We start from the raw sequence: 13,829 nt of genomic DNA, 5'->3' as shown, positions 1-13,829 counted from the left end.
AGTTCAAATGTTTACCTAGAAAAGGCATTATGATGTTGCATGTAGTAATAAGACCCACTAATTACAAAAACTATTTACACGAAATGTAAAAAGATAGTCAAATGTGTCCCACACAAGACCATGTTTGAAGATTGAGAACATGAAATATCCATTTTTAATCTTGACTAAAAATAAAAACAATTACAGTGACAACTTGAGAAAAAAAATACATTCAGTAAAAGCCCACAGCTCCCTTTATAGAAGCTAATACTTAAATGTACATATGCTTTTAGCAGAATAATTTTACTATTTCAATCCTTTCTCCATACAATACATTTGATATATTGTGGCCAGTCTTAAGAATTTTATGAATGTTATCCATTCCGTTGTGAAAAAATATAAACCAATCCCATGCATGTTTTGAAACAGTATCTGGAAATGATATTAATTACCAAGTCAATTATCAAAGATATAATTAAGTATACAACACACACAATGCAGAAGATTGTACCCATAATTAAAACTGGATAAAAATCTATAAACATACAAAAACTCAATAGCTTAAATAAAAAGTCCTTATAATCACCCTCCGTAATTGTGAAAGAAAAGGGCCTTCATGGTTGATGTTTTGAATTTGTCCAAAGCATAACCTCAAGATAACATCTGAGATCTATCAATAATATTTTATCTGCTGTAATATGGTGTTAATGTTGTGATACTTCTAAGACTCTTGACCGAGGTCCACTCCAGCTGCTTCGTGAAAGACTGAATATTTCATTCATCCTCGTCGTCCTCACCACCAAAGGACAACAGGCTTTTGTTCTTTACTTTAACCCCTGACCCCTCTTTCTTCTTCTCCTCATCAGTTTCATTCTTCTTTCTCTTGTGAGAGCTAGCAGTAATGCCTCCAAACTTGTCAGAAGAGCGTTTTGTGGGTTTCTTAAATAGGATTTTCCCATCGTCTTGAGGCTGCTCATCTAGTGAGAAAATGAATATTTCAACAACAATATCTGTGCTCAAGCAGTTGCATCAGAGGAGTACTGTAGGTTTAGCCCCAAACCCGGAGACTACAGCAAAGTACAATCTTGAATCCTGAACCTTGATCCTCCAACATCAAAGATTACAGGGCACTAGACAAACCAGACTGTGAACACCTTCAGCACATTCAGGCAAATATGTTGTAACACACACGTTGTCTCTTGTTCTAACAAGTCTGGAACAACTAAACTGTGTTGTGGGGAGATACATCTGACTTAGGAGCGGTACTAGGACACAACCTGGAGCTGTCATCTGTCCTCACGGTCTATGTTTACCTTCCTTCGACACTTTAGTGTCTTTCTTCATCTGCATGACCTCCTCTGCGCTCAGGTCGCCCTCCTTCAGGACCACCACCTGGGGCATCTCGTCCTCCCGGTCGCTGTCGCCGCTGTCTTCATCTCGCACGGGCATCTGTTCTCGCTGCAGTGAGAAAACACCTTCACGAATCAACCTGCGAACCGTCGCTGCTTATTCTTGTTCTTCTTAACGAAGAATTTCTTAACGAAGAACAAGACCCGGTGTACGGAAACCTATGGTGAGTAGGGCTGCAGCAAACGATTTAAAAAATATATATATAGTCGACTAATCGTGACTAGTCGATTAATCGTGGCAGTCCTAATGGTGAGGCTACCTTTGTTTCAACGGTCGGTCCCTCTTTATAACCGACGTCGCTCTTGAATTTCCTCAGAAAAGACGGCTCGTCGGGCTTCACCCACGACACGTTGCCCTTTTTGCTCATTGTGCGTGCCGCAGATCCGCGCCGTGGTCACTCCGCATCGGGTAATTCCGTGAACGACACGGCGCCAACTTGAACTACAAACCGAGACCGTGAAGTCTGTTGCGTCATCGACACGCGCGGCATGTCCCGTAGTGATGACGCGTCACTGTTGTCGCGCACTGTGATTACGATTACGGATGTGGTCTGCTGTTTGGGTTTGTTTTTTTCATTTTCATTGTGTAAATGTTGCTGTGAATGAATGAAGTCGGTGATCTGTTTGCCCCATTGGTGTCTTAGCTAGCTACTGCAAAGAGAACATGTTACCTGGGATTATGTACGCTTTGCTAGCAGGGTTTCTCGGAGCCGTGGCGTCCTCCTCTGCCAAGCTGTCACTTGGTGCCAGTTACATGAGAGGGTTGTGTGAGACTGGTGTGAGATGGTGGAACACCGAGGAACTGGTTCTGAACCCAGAACCGGACACCACGTCTTGTGAATGGGTGAATCTGCAGCTTCTCTGTGGTTTTATTGCTAGGTAGCTGACTTTATCCAACCACATGTCAAGTTGTAGTGCATCACTGCTGGAGCCAGTGTTAATACCAAATGAACTTTGCCCACAAGCTATAAATAATAATAATAATAATAATAATAATAATACAAAGTGTATGTATGTATATATTGTGTGTACATATATATGTACACACACACACACACACATACACATACATACATACATATACATACATACATATGTATGTTAATGTTAACATTTGGCAACAGCAGTTAATGCTGATGTTATCCACAGCTACACATTCCCCTGAGACTGCTGTGTGGACTCCTGCTGTTTATTTGCAACGCTGTGATGTGGACATTCTTTGCTAAAGCTCTCCGGCACTCTTCTTCCTCTGCCCAGGCTACAGTGACCACTACGGCTTCCAACTTCATACTCTCTGTGAGGCTCAGTACTAACACAGGAAAATGCACATAAAAATGCAAAGAAAGCACATTTATGTTAATGCATTCTAGAATAAACACTTTCGTGCTAGGATTTTTGGCTTTAGAAATAGACCAGAATTTAACAATATGATATAAACGTTATAATGTTGATGGATCATTTTCCACTTTTATAGGCATTCTTTGGATACGTCATATTTGGGGAAAGCCATGCCTTGTTATGGTGGGTCGGCATCATCTTTACTTTGCTGGGACTCTTCATCTTGCACGCATCATCTTCCCCAGACCAAAGAATCCATGTGAAAAAAAGTGAATGAGCTATTGGATGATATGGAGAAAACCTCCCTGCTAAAGTGTAAATGTAATGCAAACAGGAGATTCAATGAATCTGCTCCCTGCACTTGGTACAGCTTGCATACCAACACTGGACCAATGTTTTCATCAGCAGCATAGACAATATCAAATAACAAGCCTGAGCACCTATTACTTGAGTTTTTAGTTATTTTGGTAGTTTGTTAAATATTACGATGGGTACAGAGAAATGGGCAACACTTTATGTTAAGATTCCCTTTACCTTAGTTAAGCAATATCCCATTAAAGTAATTAACAAATTTGATTAAGAGTAAGTAATTAATGTTAAGTAATTACCTGTGTAATACAACTCTTCTGCACAACCTGGGATAAAAAATGAAGAGTGAAGAGCTCATGGAAGCTTGGAAAAGGAAAGAAAACACTATGTTCCATGAAACTGCAATGTGCAGATGATTTCAATTATATTGTTAAAATCACTTATTTGTTAATGTCAAATAATGCTGTAAATGCTATTAGTTAAGGGAGCCTTTATGTAAAGCGTTACTGATAAAATAATGTCACTGAGTACTTGTACACACAACTTGTAACATGGGAGAGCAGACAACGCTTTGATGTTTTTAATGGAATAAAAAGATTGGGTTATTATCTAGAGAACTTGTATCATATTGTGAACCTCTGTCATTATATGGTATACAGCTGTTTACCATGCACCCTCAGAACAGAAACATTTTATAAAACTGTCAGCACCAGTCATTCCCATGCTGAATGTTGGCATACTATTAAGGTTTAATTGTGAATTCTCAACCATGGTTTGCATAAGTATAAAAACATGCTTTAGACACCCAAATCAAAGACCCCTTTAAAAGCCTCATGAATGTTTGAGTGAATTTAGGATTTAGAAACAAAGCTTGATTTGGCACACTCATTTGAAACCAAAATCACTATTTATTAAAAGGTAACCTGTTTACATTGGGTGACTATACAAAAACGAGTGTAAAATAATTTAAGTTTTGAAATAATATGCAGTTATATCATCAAAGAAATGCAATTTCACAACATGGAAGATGATACACCTCAAACTTTGTAGGCTTATGTGAATTTATGAGACGATAATGTCCATAAACCATTTAAGTAACCTTTAAGTAGTAATGTATAGCTTTCTGTGAAAATATATAGATGGCGCAGCTTTACTGTTCCATAAGTAACACTAACATATAGCATCTGGAATAAAATGTACATTTATTCAGTAGTTATCACACAAATGTATTTGTTAAAATTAAGAAAGCCCTCTGCTGTTATGTAATCCACATACTATTTCTGTCGCCCTGAACATGTCCTAGCTCTGGGATCCACATGCAAGAGAAAAACTGTCCTTTATTATTCTGGTGAGATGACATTGGCTTTAAAAAGGGACATAAATGGGGAATTTTGGTTGAGAATGTTTTTAAGGCACTGATAATTGAATACAGTATTTAAGTTTAGCCAAATTTTGTTCATTAACATTACAGAGAACATAAGTCTAGATTTGTTAAGATTGCAACCAAGATGTATTTTTGTTTTAAATTTTTGTTTTAAAAAGGTCATAAAAATTTGTTTTAAATGAGCTATTTTTGTAAGCTCATTACAAGTACTCCATTTTTACTTTAACATTAAGCTGTCCAGTTAAGGTGGTTAAAATCACTAGAAAAAGGGTACTAATGTTTTTTTGTTCTGATTTCTGACCAAGCTATTGGTTTTTGAGACCATATAACCATCATGTCTTCAGTACTAATATAACTCAACAAAAGTTACCATTACTGATTGGATAATGCACACCAATACATCAAAGCGGTATAGCTTTATCCATTTCTCAGGTCACTGCCCAAACCAGTCCCAAAAGAAATTTAACAGACCTTCAGTCAAGGCAATTGGCCAGTAAAAATGACCATGACTTTCCCAAGACTTGAAATTTGAGTAAATCAAAATCCTACAAAACCCAGCTCTCAAAAACTGCTAGCCTGCATGAACCTATGGATGTTTGCATTGTATTTCAGTTCTTCCAGTGGTGGCATAGTGGACTTTGGTATTAGTGCCGTAAAGGAATTTCAATGACATCCTCCTCTATGATTTCACCCTGAGGAGCTTCAGGGATGCTTGTTGTATCGTCTTTTCTGCATGAGAGGTCTGTGAAGGGGCTGAGCCAGGCCAGAGACAGAGGACCACCAAATGCTACCCTCATGCCTTCCCAGCACGGAGTCTTCTCCCACCTTGGAGTTTCTCCTTTTAGCTTTTCAATACCCTAAAAAGAGAAATCAACGAGATCATGTTAAAACTAGAGAACACGTAGTGATTCTACGTATCACGTTCCACGAATAATGGAAGAACAGACACATTACCAACTGAAATTCCTTTGAACTCAATGGAAAAAATAAAGAAAGCACAGCATTGCTACAAACTGAGTAAAGTGGAAAATGGGGAGTAAATGAACGACTTTGCACTCGCATGCATGGGCTGCGTGCAGCTGCCCTGGTGAGTGTGGCGGGCCTAATCCGATGGAAGAAAATGGCTCGTGTGCCACCATACAGACGAATAAAATGCCCATGCAGCATGCTTTAAACACTTCTAATGTGCAGTCTGCAATAAAATGAAAAAAAAAATGTCTAGAGCTTTTTCAATGCCAACATCTGCATATCATGCACTCAGACCAAATTTAACAGCTGCAGGGGAAAAGCCTTTTTGTTTTAAATCAGGAGTGGTCAAGGCTTACCTCTATCTCACACCAATCAGAGCGACATCAAGCTTAGTTCAAGATGGCATATTAATGTTACATTTGTTTTTTCTTTTTTACTTTTTAACCACAAACAGAGGTAAGCATAAAATAAGAGTTAAACACAGTAGAGAAGAAAAGAACAGATATATCTGGTTACTAAGACTTAGGGAGAGAAGTGATGGAGACAGTCAGCAAGTGACGTGAAACATTAGAATCTTGAATTCTTTCAGCAAGTTCAGGGAGTATATTAAGATAAAGAAGTGCAGAACACCATCACTTTAGTAAACATTCATCTGGAAAATGTTCCAAAAACCCCAGTGGAGACCTTAGTCCAACTCAAAGTGATTCGAGTTACATTTAAAGCAGTTCAAAGACTGATTAGTGTTTAAAATTCTTAATTTTCTGTTGGTCATACAAATACCATTCACATATACAGTTGCAAGAAAATTGTGGAGAATATATGTGAATACATAGGTTATTGTGAGGAATAACCTGAATTTTAGCATAAATTACTCATAGAAATATGTTATTTTCAGCTAAATCAAATAATAGGCAAGTTCAATTTGCTTTAACTAATAATTGACAACTGTCAATGTTTTAATGTGTTAATATTTTCAATACTGAATCCATTGTTTGAACATATAAACAATTAAACTCGTATAGACTTCTTTAAGCACAATAATCTTCCAAATATTTCCTGTTGGCCTGACCTGCAAAAGTGTTTGACCACTCCTCCTTAGTTCATTGTTATTTATTTTCTTTTATGATAGGCTTTCTGAATTGACAAGATGATGCACAATAGTTTGGTTATTAGTTTAAGCAGACTGATTGGCTATTATTGTGATATATTTGAAAATTAAGTAATTCATGCAGAAATCTAGCTATGTTTTGAATATTGAGTTGTGAACCCTAATGTAACAAAGGTTCATTTTATTCTTGCAAATGTATTGAACAGGCTACTTAAAATTGGGGGTACTATTGGCTTATTCAAAATAAAGCAACCCCCATTGAAAGTAAGCCCAAATCTGAAAATGGCATTCATCACATTTATGAAACAGTCAAGATGTATTGATGTACAGGATAATAAACCTGACAAAGGAACTATTTCAGTTTAGAACCAGTCAGTTTGGTGACCGGCGTCGGCCAGAGGAGGATGGTTTCCCCCCCTGAGTCTTGGTTCCTCTCAAGGTTTCTTCCTCATGCTCTTAGGGAGTTTTTCCTTGCCACTGTCGCCCTTGGCTTGTTCACTGGGGGCTTGGACTCGGACACTTGTAAAGCTGCTTTGTGACAACAACTGTTGTGAAAAGCGCTATATAAATAAAATTTGGTTGACTGAACCAATACCCATGTGTCAAACAATTATAAGTTTCTCACTCATAGCAGGGCAGGTAATGTGTGGTCTCTGTCTTCAGGGTTCCCAACAATAAATTAAAACAATGTCAAAATACATTTTATTTTGTACACCCTCCCTTATGTTACCAAGTATATAATGTATTTTAATAAACCACATATACCATATGTGTAGTAAATGGTTAAAAACAATATATATATTTTTTATTTACATGTTTACATCAATAAAGTATTAATTTTGAGAGAATTGTTTCAGATGGGTCAAAATGAACCATGTTCTTTTGCCAGTTGTGTCATACAGAATTATACTGATACACTGAATGGTTGAAATTGGCTTGCACCAAATATTTTACTATCAGTTACTGCATGTTTGATTCCAAATGCTCCTGCAATACTGCAAATAGCATGAGCCAGTTTACTTTTATTTGCAAAAGTGTATTGGATATTCACTTGTAACAATGCTGAGCAGTACATCAATTTTAATTGGTACTTGTCAGGAAATTGACTGAAAAAAGAAAGAATACACTCACCATAACCTAAATGTTGGATATATGGATAGATATTTACATGTACATGTTATTTAATAGTGGAGTAACAGCTTTACGTGTGTGTGTGTGTGTGTGTGTGTGTGTGTGTGTGTATACACACACAGTCACACACTCTGCACTTTTCTGTCTTTTCCTCACAAGAATGAAACAAAGCCGATTTTGCCTTATTGGTACATGTAATGCAAGATACACACAGCTCAAGTCAGGATTACAATCACGCTTGAGGATGCTGGAGGATGTTTTTAGTCTTTAACCATGTCCACTGATTTTCAGTCTTTGTCTTAAACCTGGACAAAGAATGGGCCTATTATTCCTGAACTCAGACCACATACTGGTAGGGGTCAGCTTTCCCATGGTCAGGTGTAGAAAACGGGCTAAACCATGCTATTGAGAAGGGGTGTCCAAATACCGCCTTCATGTTCATCCATTTAGTTTTTTTAGCCCATCTTCTCTCTTCCTTTTTCAACTGCTCTATGCCCTAAAAACAAGAGACAACCAAGACTTCAGAGTGTGTGTGTAAAAAAGAACCAACGTGCTCCATTCAAGAGCTTTAAAGAACTGAGGTTTCCATGCTACATGAACATATGAACAATGGGACTGCCACTCAATGTGAGGATCATGTCTAAAGAGACACCGTTTTAAAACCCTAGACCAACAAAACTAAACCGTTAAACACTACTATAGATTGAGAAAGAGAAAGTCCATTAGGAGTGAACAGAAGGCAGCCAATCCATGTTGAAAACTCAATACAGATTGACTTATCTAATTTAAAAAGACATTACTTGAATGTTAGCTTACACATGGGGATTTTTTGGAGGAAATGTTCTCAAAGAATTGTGTCTGTGAACATTTATCAGAAACAGATAGTGATGGCTATCTGTAGAAAGATCTGCATGAGAGAGGAAAAAAACATCTGCCAAAATAAGAAACAAGAAATAAATGGGTAATCCTCCAGTGACAACTGCAGTAATGTTCGCTACACTGTTTGCCCTCTGAGGTGACTTGAAGGCAGAGTAAAATAGCATCCAAGGAATGGTGCAGTGTGTGGGCTTATTCTGGATCAGTACTATACTAGTCTCAGTGTATAACCTGCGTTTACATTCTGGCCCGGTTCTAAGCTTTACCATGTTGACTTAAAGGAGATCTGGGTTCATATGTAGATGATGTCTGCGAGTGACTGATGATATATGTAGTGGCACATGAAAGACACTACCATACTTGAATCAACACCTTCCCTCAAACATTTCATTCATATGACGTCTGCTCCCAGACACAAATCGTACGGAATCTTCTATGGCAGAACTGGGATGAGGGGCAGGGGGGGGGGGGGGGGGGGGGGGGCTCAGGGGGAGGGGGTCAGGGGGAGGGGTTCAGGGGGAGGGGCTCAGGGCACTTACCGTCTCATCTGTACAGATAGAATGGACTTGGGTGCCAAACATCACAGAGGTGAAGATGAGGAAGAGGAGACCCTCAAAGCACAGGAGGATGAGGAGGATGACAGTTGCTGGAGGTGAGAAAGTACTGCATTCTGGGGAGGGGAAATGCTACTTAAGACTCAGAACAGGGTTAAGAAGAGAATGCCATCGCTACTCTTTTTGTAATGGTGCTACATTACGTCAAATTTTTAGCTACAGATACAGTGTGGATGTGATGTATACAGAGGGTATTAATGATGATAGTACAGATGTAGAATATATGTGTGTGTGTATGAATGTGTGTGTGCGTGCCGTTGGCTTTGTTCCATTACTGTGAGCCATTATGTCACAAAAGGTGTCATGGTGTCATGGTGCAAGTAAACGTTCTGTTTGTTTTATCTTCGCCAGTACGATTACTTTGCCCACACTGCATACAATCAAGCAGAAGAGACAATTCTGACAGGGACATTCAGTGTTTAACAAATTCAAGTCAGTCATCTTAAGTAACTAGCCATGGAGGCACAAGCACATTCATGTCATGTAATAAAACCAACAGTGGTCGTGAACAGTAGTAACTATAAAACATAATGCTTCCCTCTTTTCCGTCACAGGGGTGCACATTTATAATAATTACAAAAAGGCACTGTCACTCCACCTGAGGAAGTATTTAATGTAGAGCCAGAAACTACTGTATTTACTTACTCATCCAGTCATCTTCAAAGCAGAATAAAAAATGGAAGACCACCATGATCAAGGCATGTAGAGATATGAGTGCAATGTACATCTGGAATGGAGAGGAACTTAGTCTTAATCTTAGAACTTAGGCGCTGCCTGAGATTAGTCTTGCTAGTCTTTAATCTTTCTAATTTCCAAATTCTCAAAATAGCTAAACTAACACAAAAATATTTCCCACATTTCAGGTATCTATACAGACATACTAATTTTCATATTTCACACAAATATGCATATGTAACAGGGCTAATGGAAACTAGATGCATAAATAATGAGGATGCATAAATAACTGGGCCAAAGGAGACTAGATTCTATTAAGATGTTTGAATTAGTTTGTTAAATCTGACAAACGAATCAATATTACTATTATTAATAGATACATTAATTAATTAATCAATACTATTATTAATTGATAATTAAAAGCGTATTATTTTCATAATTTTTTAATAAAGTGTACTATAACAATTATTAACAATTATTGATTAGCCGTGTGTAAATATTTTTGTGTATTCCTGTGTGTTACATACCGTGAAGAGCACAAAATACTTCTGGTTATTTTCGCCAACGCAGTTGTTGACCCAGGGGCAATGGTGGTCCATTTTCCGAATGCATCGTTTGCAGACGCTGATAAAATGAAGGGAGTGTGGATTGAAGAGAGAGATAAAGAGTGTCACTGCTCTAGTGTTGCTGCTTTTTGGATAAGCATTGTATGAGTGCATTATGTAACACAGTTTTACACAAAAAATCACCCTACTCTGCATGAACTGCCTTTCTTCACCATGGGGCTAGAAACTTCTCATGAATTTATTGAGCCCGATGACCATATATAAACACTATATAAGCGCACAGTTACAGACTGTAGCCTGTCCATTGCCATGGACAGAGTTCACCACTCATCAACAGACATCTTCGGACAGTAAAACAACTGCTAGCTGGACATTATCTGGGTGACACTGACATGCACACTGACATGCTTGTAACATGGTAGTGAGCGTTGCACTGGTATGCACAGAAGTGTTGCTAAGCTTCTAGACGTCAGTGCATATGCATCTGCTAGATCAAGAAGAAAATACCCAGCCAACAATGGACTTGTTGTCAGAAACTATTCACCGACCATTACAACAATTGTGAGAGTGTTACTACCCGCTACTGCAGCTCAGCGGGTAGAGCACAGTGGAAACTCCTAACAACACCAAGGTCATGGGTTTGATTCCCTAGAACCACTAATGTTGTCTGCTGATCAACAGATGCACGTTGTGCTGGTGTCTATTGTAACTGTTACTGTAAATGCAACTAATAAAGTTGGTGCTCTGAGAGTACACAGTTAAGCATAAATCACGTATTCTAATTCAGCACCACCATGGCTCCAGTACAGATGCCCAGCGTACATAAAAGCTCTTAATCTTGAGTTGGTCTTTTTTTTTTTTTACCTGCAGTGGTGAGCTCTGTCTGGTTTGATGCTGCAGCACTTGGGACATTTGTAGACCACCTGTCCTGGCTTCAGCTGGAGACTCTCTATGTATTCTTTTGTGGCATTCCCTTTTGGTACGGCGCCCTGAAAGAAATTTGAACTCCAGCTTTAAATTCTGACACAGGACTGCCGATCGTGTATCTGTTCATAGGTTTGACCGAACGGCAACCTACCGGATCTGTGCACATGGCTCTGAAATGGGAGGCCAAGGCGAGGAAAGCCAGACTGTTGAAGACGGTGCCATTCATTATACTGTAGGTGAGGTTCTTCGACGGAAGTAGCATAACAAACAGCACGACGAATTCTGCAAAAATGACGAGCAGCCAGGTGATAACCGCACACACGATGCCACAGGCATCCCGGATGAACCACATAGTGTTCTGTCTGTCATGACAGGGAGGTACACACGGAACAGGTTGCAGGCTGGCCACCTGCCTCTCAACGTCCCTGAATCTGGGCACTGGGCTTCTCATCCTATCACAAAGGCTCCATGCTGAGGAGAGACATCACAATATGTTAATCACCAACGCAGTTGTGCTGTTGTAGTTAAAAGAACACTCACCTGAGTGAAGGTGGGCAATTTCAAAGACACATAATGACAAAGACAAATGAAAATGACAATGACATTGTGTCAGGAGGTCCTATTTATGACACAGCAGAATAGCTGCTGGCCCATAGTCTATTCACCACAGGGATGAGGACAGTACCAGGAATGTCAAAGAAGGATGAACTTTAAATCATAATCAGGAATTTGCAGATCCTTTTGTGATTCTTGGTTAATCGTGCATTGTTGCCCGGCTCAAAGGATGGAGCTAAATTATGCGGCTAAGACAAATAAATAAATTAATACAAATGTAAAAATATCTTTAGTCGAACTGATCTCAGGCTCTATGTGTGGATGTCAGGAAGACAACGTGTGGGACAACGTGTGGGACATCATGCGGAGTTAGATCGTTCAGTTTGACGTGAAACACGGGCACACTGGAGCCTGCACCGCATGTCCTTGTGTCCACAGCTCTGGGTGTTTCCAGAAACACCACGGTTCGGTTCTGCTCTTTCGGTCTGTGCACCAGAAATTCTGCTACCAACTTAAACCTTAATGCTCAAAATATTTAAGATCCCGCTGGAGGAAGAATTACTGCTCCGGTCAAACTAGATGAAGCGCGTCAAAATAACCAAGGCAAAGAAACACAGCTAGCTGTTAAATATGTATCAAATGTGGCAAAAATCGCCTTCTGACATGTACAAGAAGACATGTAGCACAATACACGGGCAAAGTTACATTCATAAATAAACCAGATCAGAAGAATTTGCAGCATATCAAGATGAGGTTGCGTTTTTCTTACGAATGAGGAAACTGGATGTGCGATGTGAAAGACTGGGCTACCTGGCCTAAGCCATGATTACCTAGCTACTTACTTTACTGTCGAAAATGCTCCTCACGTTTACATTTACGCCCAAAAAACATGAAAATGCCGAGAGCGAACCGAGAGAAGAACAAAAACATTAGTGTTGTTCAGTTCGTTAACGTGAAAATCAAATGTAATCGCCTACAAAGCAGAAGAGGCTGTTGTGAAAGCTGCATTTTTGCGTAAACTCCTCCCTCTCGCTGACTGACACTCGAGAAACTCGTGGCCACGCCCCCCGCACGAGCCGCAGCCGCTACTGCGCGAGCTCCCTCCAAATGCTCTACAACAGGTTTGAGACACGTGCAAGGACCGGTTTGGAGGGGTAGAAGTGACCCGTCATCCACCCCCGCAATGCAACATAGTAGAAACGGGGAGAATTGTTTGAAACTTCAAGAGCGTGCCTCAGACTTTGTTGTAGTGTGATGACTGCATATCTGCGAGCTTAGATGTTTAACTGTCACTAATTACTCACACAAACGACTGACTTTATTATTATTTTTTATTACTGACTACTGTGGCTTAAGTTGCTTACTTTGGATATAATTAGCACACCTATTAAAACCCATTAGTCATAAAAACTTCCACAAACCTCTAGGATATTGTTATTTTTATTATTATTATTAGAAGTAGTAGTATTATTACTACTACTACTATTACTGTATTATCATACTTTTTCAATCTCCCTTTAAGTCCGTTTCCACTTCCATTCAATTCCAGTCAAATAAATAATAATCATCAATTTTATTTATAAGCGCCTTTCACAACACTCAAGGACACTTTACAAGAAATAAATAAAGAAAACACAATACGCACCAGAGGACATAAAACATATAATAGACAATAAAGTAAATCACAGGGAATGGGCTATTTGAACAGGTTCAATTTTGAACAATTCCACTTCCTCTCAAAATATGATGCAGCGGTTATTAACAGCAATGCATAATGACCTTCTGTCAGTCTACCATAACATTTTATATCTTAAAAAAACACCTGTATTGGCACGCATTTAGGTGGTTAAGGGACGTGATTAGGCTACCATTTCTCTTTAATTAAATCCTCACTGGAGCGAGGGTACACGGCGCGCGAGCGCGACACGAGGCCGAGTCCTTCTGGTCACGCGCCTGATCCGCAGATCCGCCGGAAGTCGAATCACCGTT

At 39.3% G+C, this 13,829-nt stretch overlaps 3 protein-coding genes across 4 annotated transcripts; 1 reads left to right on the top strand and 2 right to left on the bottom strand.

The window, feature by feature from the left end:
• Nucleotides 1-136: 136 nt before the first annotated feature.
• Nucleotides 137-1,880, bottom strand: kiaa1143 (KIAA1143 ortholog). The gene is made up of 3 exons (XM_076971646.1): nt 1,649-1,880; nt 1,293-1,437; nt 137-956 (listed from the first exon to the last, which is right to left on the bottom strand). The coding sequence occupies exons 1-3, from the start codon at nt 1,754-1,756 to the stop codon at nt 754-756; spliced, it is 456 nt and encodes a 151-aa protein (XP_076827761.1). The 5' UTR covers nt 1,757-1,880; the 3' UTR covers nt 137-753.
• On the top strand, nt 1,876-4,392 carry tmem42a (transmembrane protein 42a). The gene is made up of 3 exons (XM_076971645.1): nt 1,876-2,232; nt 2,538-2,684; nt 2,863-4,392. Exons 1-3 carry the CDS (start codon nt 2,053-2,055, stop codon nt 3,001-3,003), a joined length of 468 nt encoding a protein of 155 aa, XP_076827760.1. The 5' UTR covers nt 1,876-2,052; the 3' UTR covers nt 3,004-4,392.
• Nucleotides 4,393-5,063: 671 nt separating this feature from the next.
• Nucleotides 5,064-12,889, bottom strand: zdhhc3a (zDHHC palmitoyltransferase 3a). Of its 2 annotated transcripts, none has more exons than XM_076971643.1 (7): nt 12,683-12,889; nt 11,437-11,756; nt 11,223-11,347; nt 10,320-10,416; nt 9,763-9,844; nt 9,043-9,173; nt 5,064-5,276 (listed from the first exon to the last, which is right to left on the bottom strand). In XM_076971643.1, exons 2-7 carry the CDS (start codon nt 11,734-11,736, stop codon nt 5,064-5,066), a joined length of 948 nt encoding a protein of 315 aa, XP_076827758.1. In that variant the 5' UTR covers nt 11,737-11,756; nt 12,683-12,889. The 2 variants fall into 2 exon arrangements, with proteins under 2 accessions (XP_076827758.1, XP_076827759.1); XM_076971644.1 differs by lacking the exon at nt 5,064-5,276 and adding an exon at nt 7,499-8,123.
• Nucleotides 12,890-13,829: the final 940 nt, after the last annotated feature.

This window comes from Brachyhypopomus gauderio, chromosome 13, assembly GCF_052324685.1.
Source record: "Brachyhypopomus gauderio isolate BG-103 chromosome 13, BGAUD_0.2, whole genome shotgun sequence".
NCBI lineage: Eukaryota > Metazoa > Chordata > Actinopteri > Gymnotiformes > Hypopomidae > Brachyhypopomus > Brachyhypopomus gauderio.
The sequence above is the reverse complement of the archived record's forward strand: the minus strand, read 5'-3'. Positions and strand labels throughout refer to the sequence as shown.

Bases quoted from the DNA above. Each gene is read 5' to 3' on its own strand.
- kiaa1143 (XM_076971646.1), bottom strand. From the start codon at position 1,756: ATGAGCAAAAAGGGCAACGTGTCGTGGGTGAAGCCCGACGAGCCGTCT. The intron at 1,438-1,648 runs GTAGCCTCACCA...TTCTCACTGCAG, and splicing joins GACCGACCGTTGAAACAAAG to CGAGAACAGATGCCCGTGCG. The intron at 957-1,292 runs GTAAACATAGAC...TTTTCTCACTAG, and splicing joins CACTAAAGTGTCGAAGGAAG to ATGAGCAGCCTCAAGACGAT.
- tmem42a (XM_076971645.1), top strand. From the start codon at position 2,053: ATGTTACCTGGGATTATGTACGCTTTGCTAGCAGGGTTTCTCGGAGCC. The intron at 2,233-2,537 runs GTGAATCTGCAG...TGTTATCCACAG, and splicing joins ACACCACGTCTTGTGAATGG to CTACACATTCCCCTGAGACT. The intron at 2,685-2,862 runs GTGAGGCTCAGT...CCACTTTTATAG, and splicing joins CTTCCAACTTCATACTCTCT to GCATTCTTTGGATACGTCAT.
- zdhhc3a (XM_076971643.1), bottom strand. From the start codon at position 11,736: ATGAGAAGCCCAGTGCCCAGATTCAGGGACGTTGAGAGGCAGGTGGCC. The intron at 9,845-10,319 runs GTATGTAACACA...TCTCCATTCCAG, and splicing joins AGTATTTTGTGCTCTTCACG to ATGTACATTGCACTCATATC. The intron at 9,174-9,762 runs GTAAGTAAATAC...TCCCCTCCCCAG, and splicing joins CTTTGAAGATGACTGGATGA to AATGCAGTACTTTCTCACCT.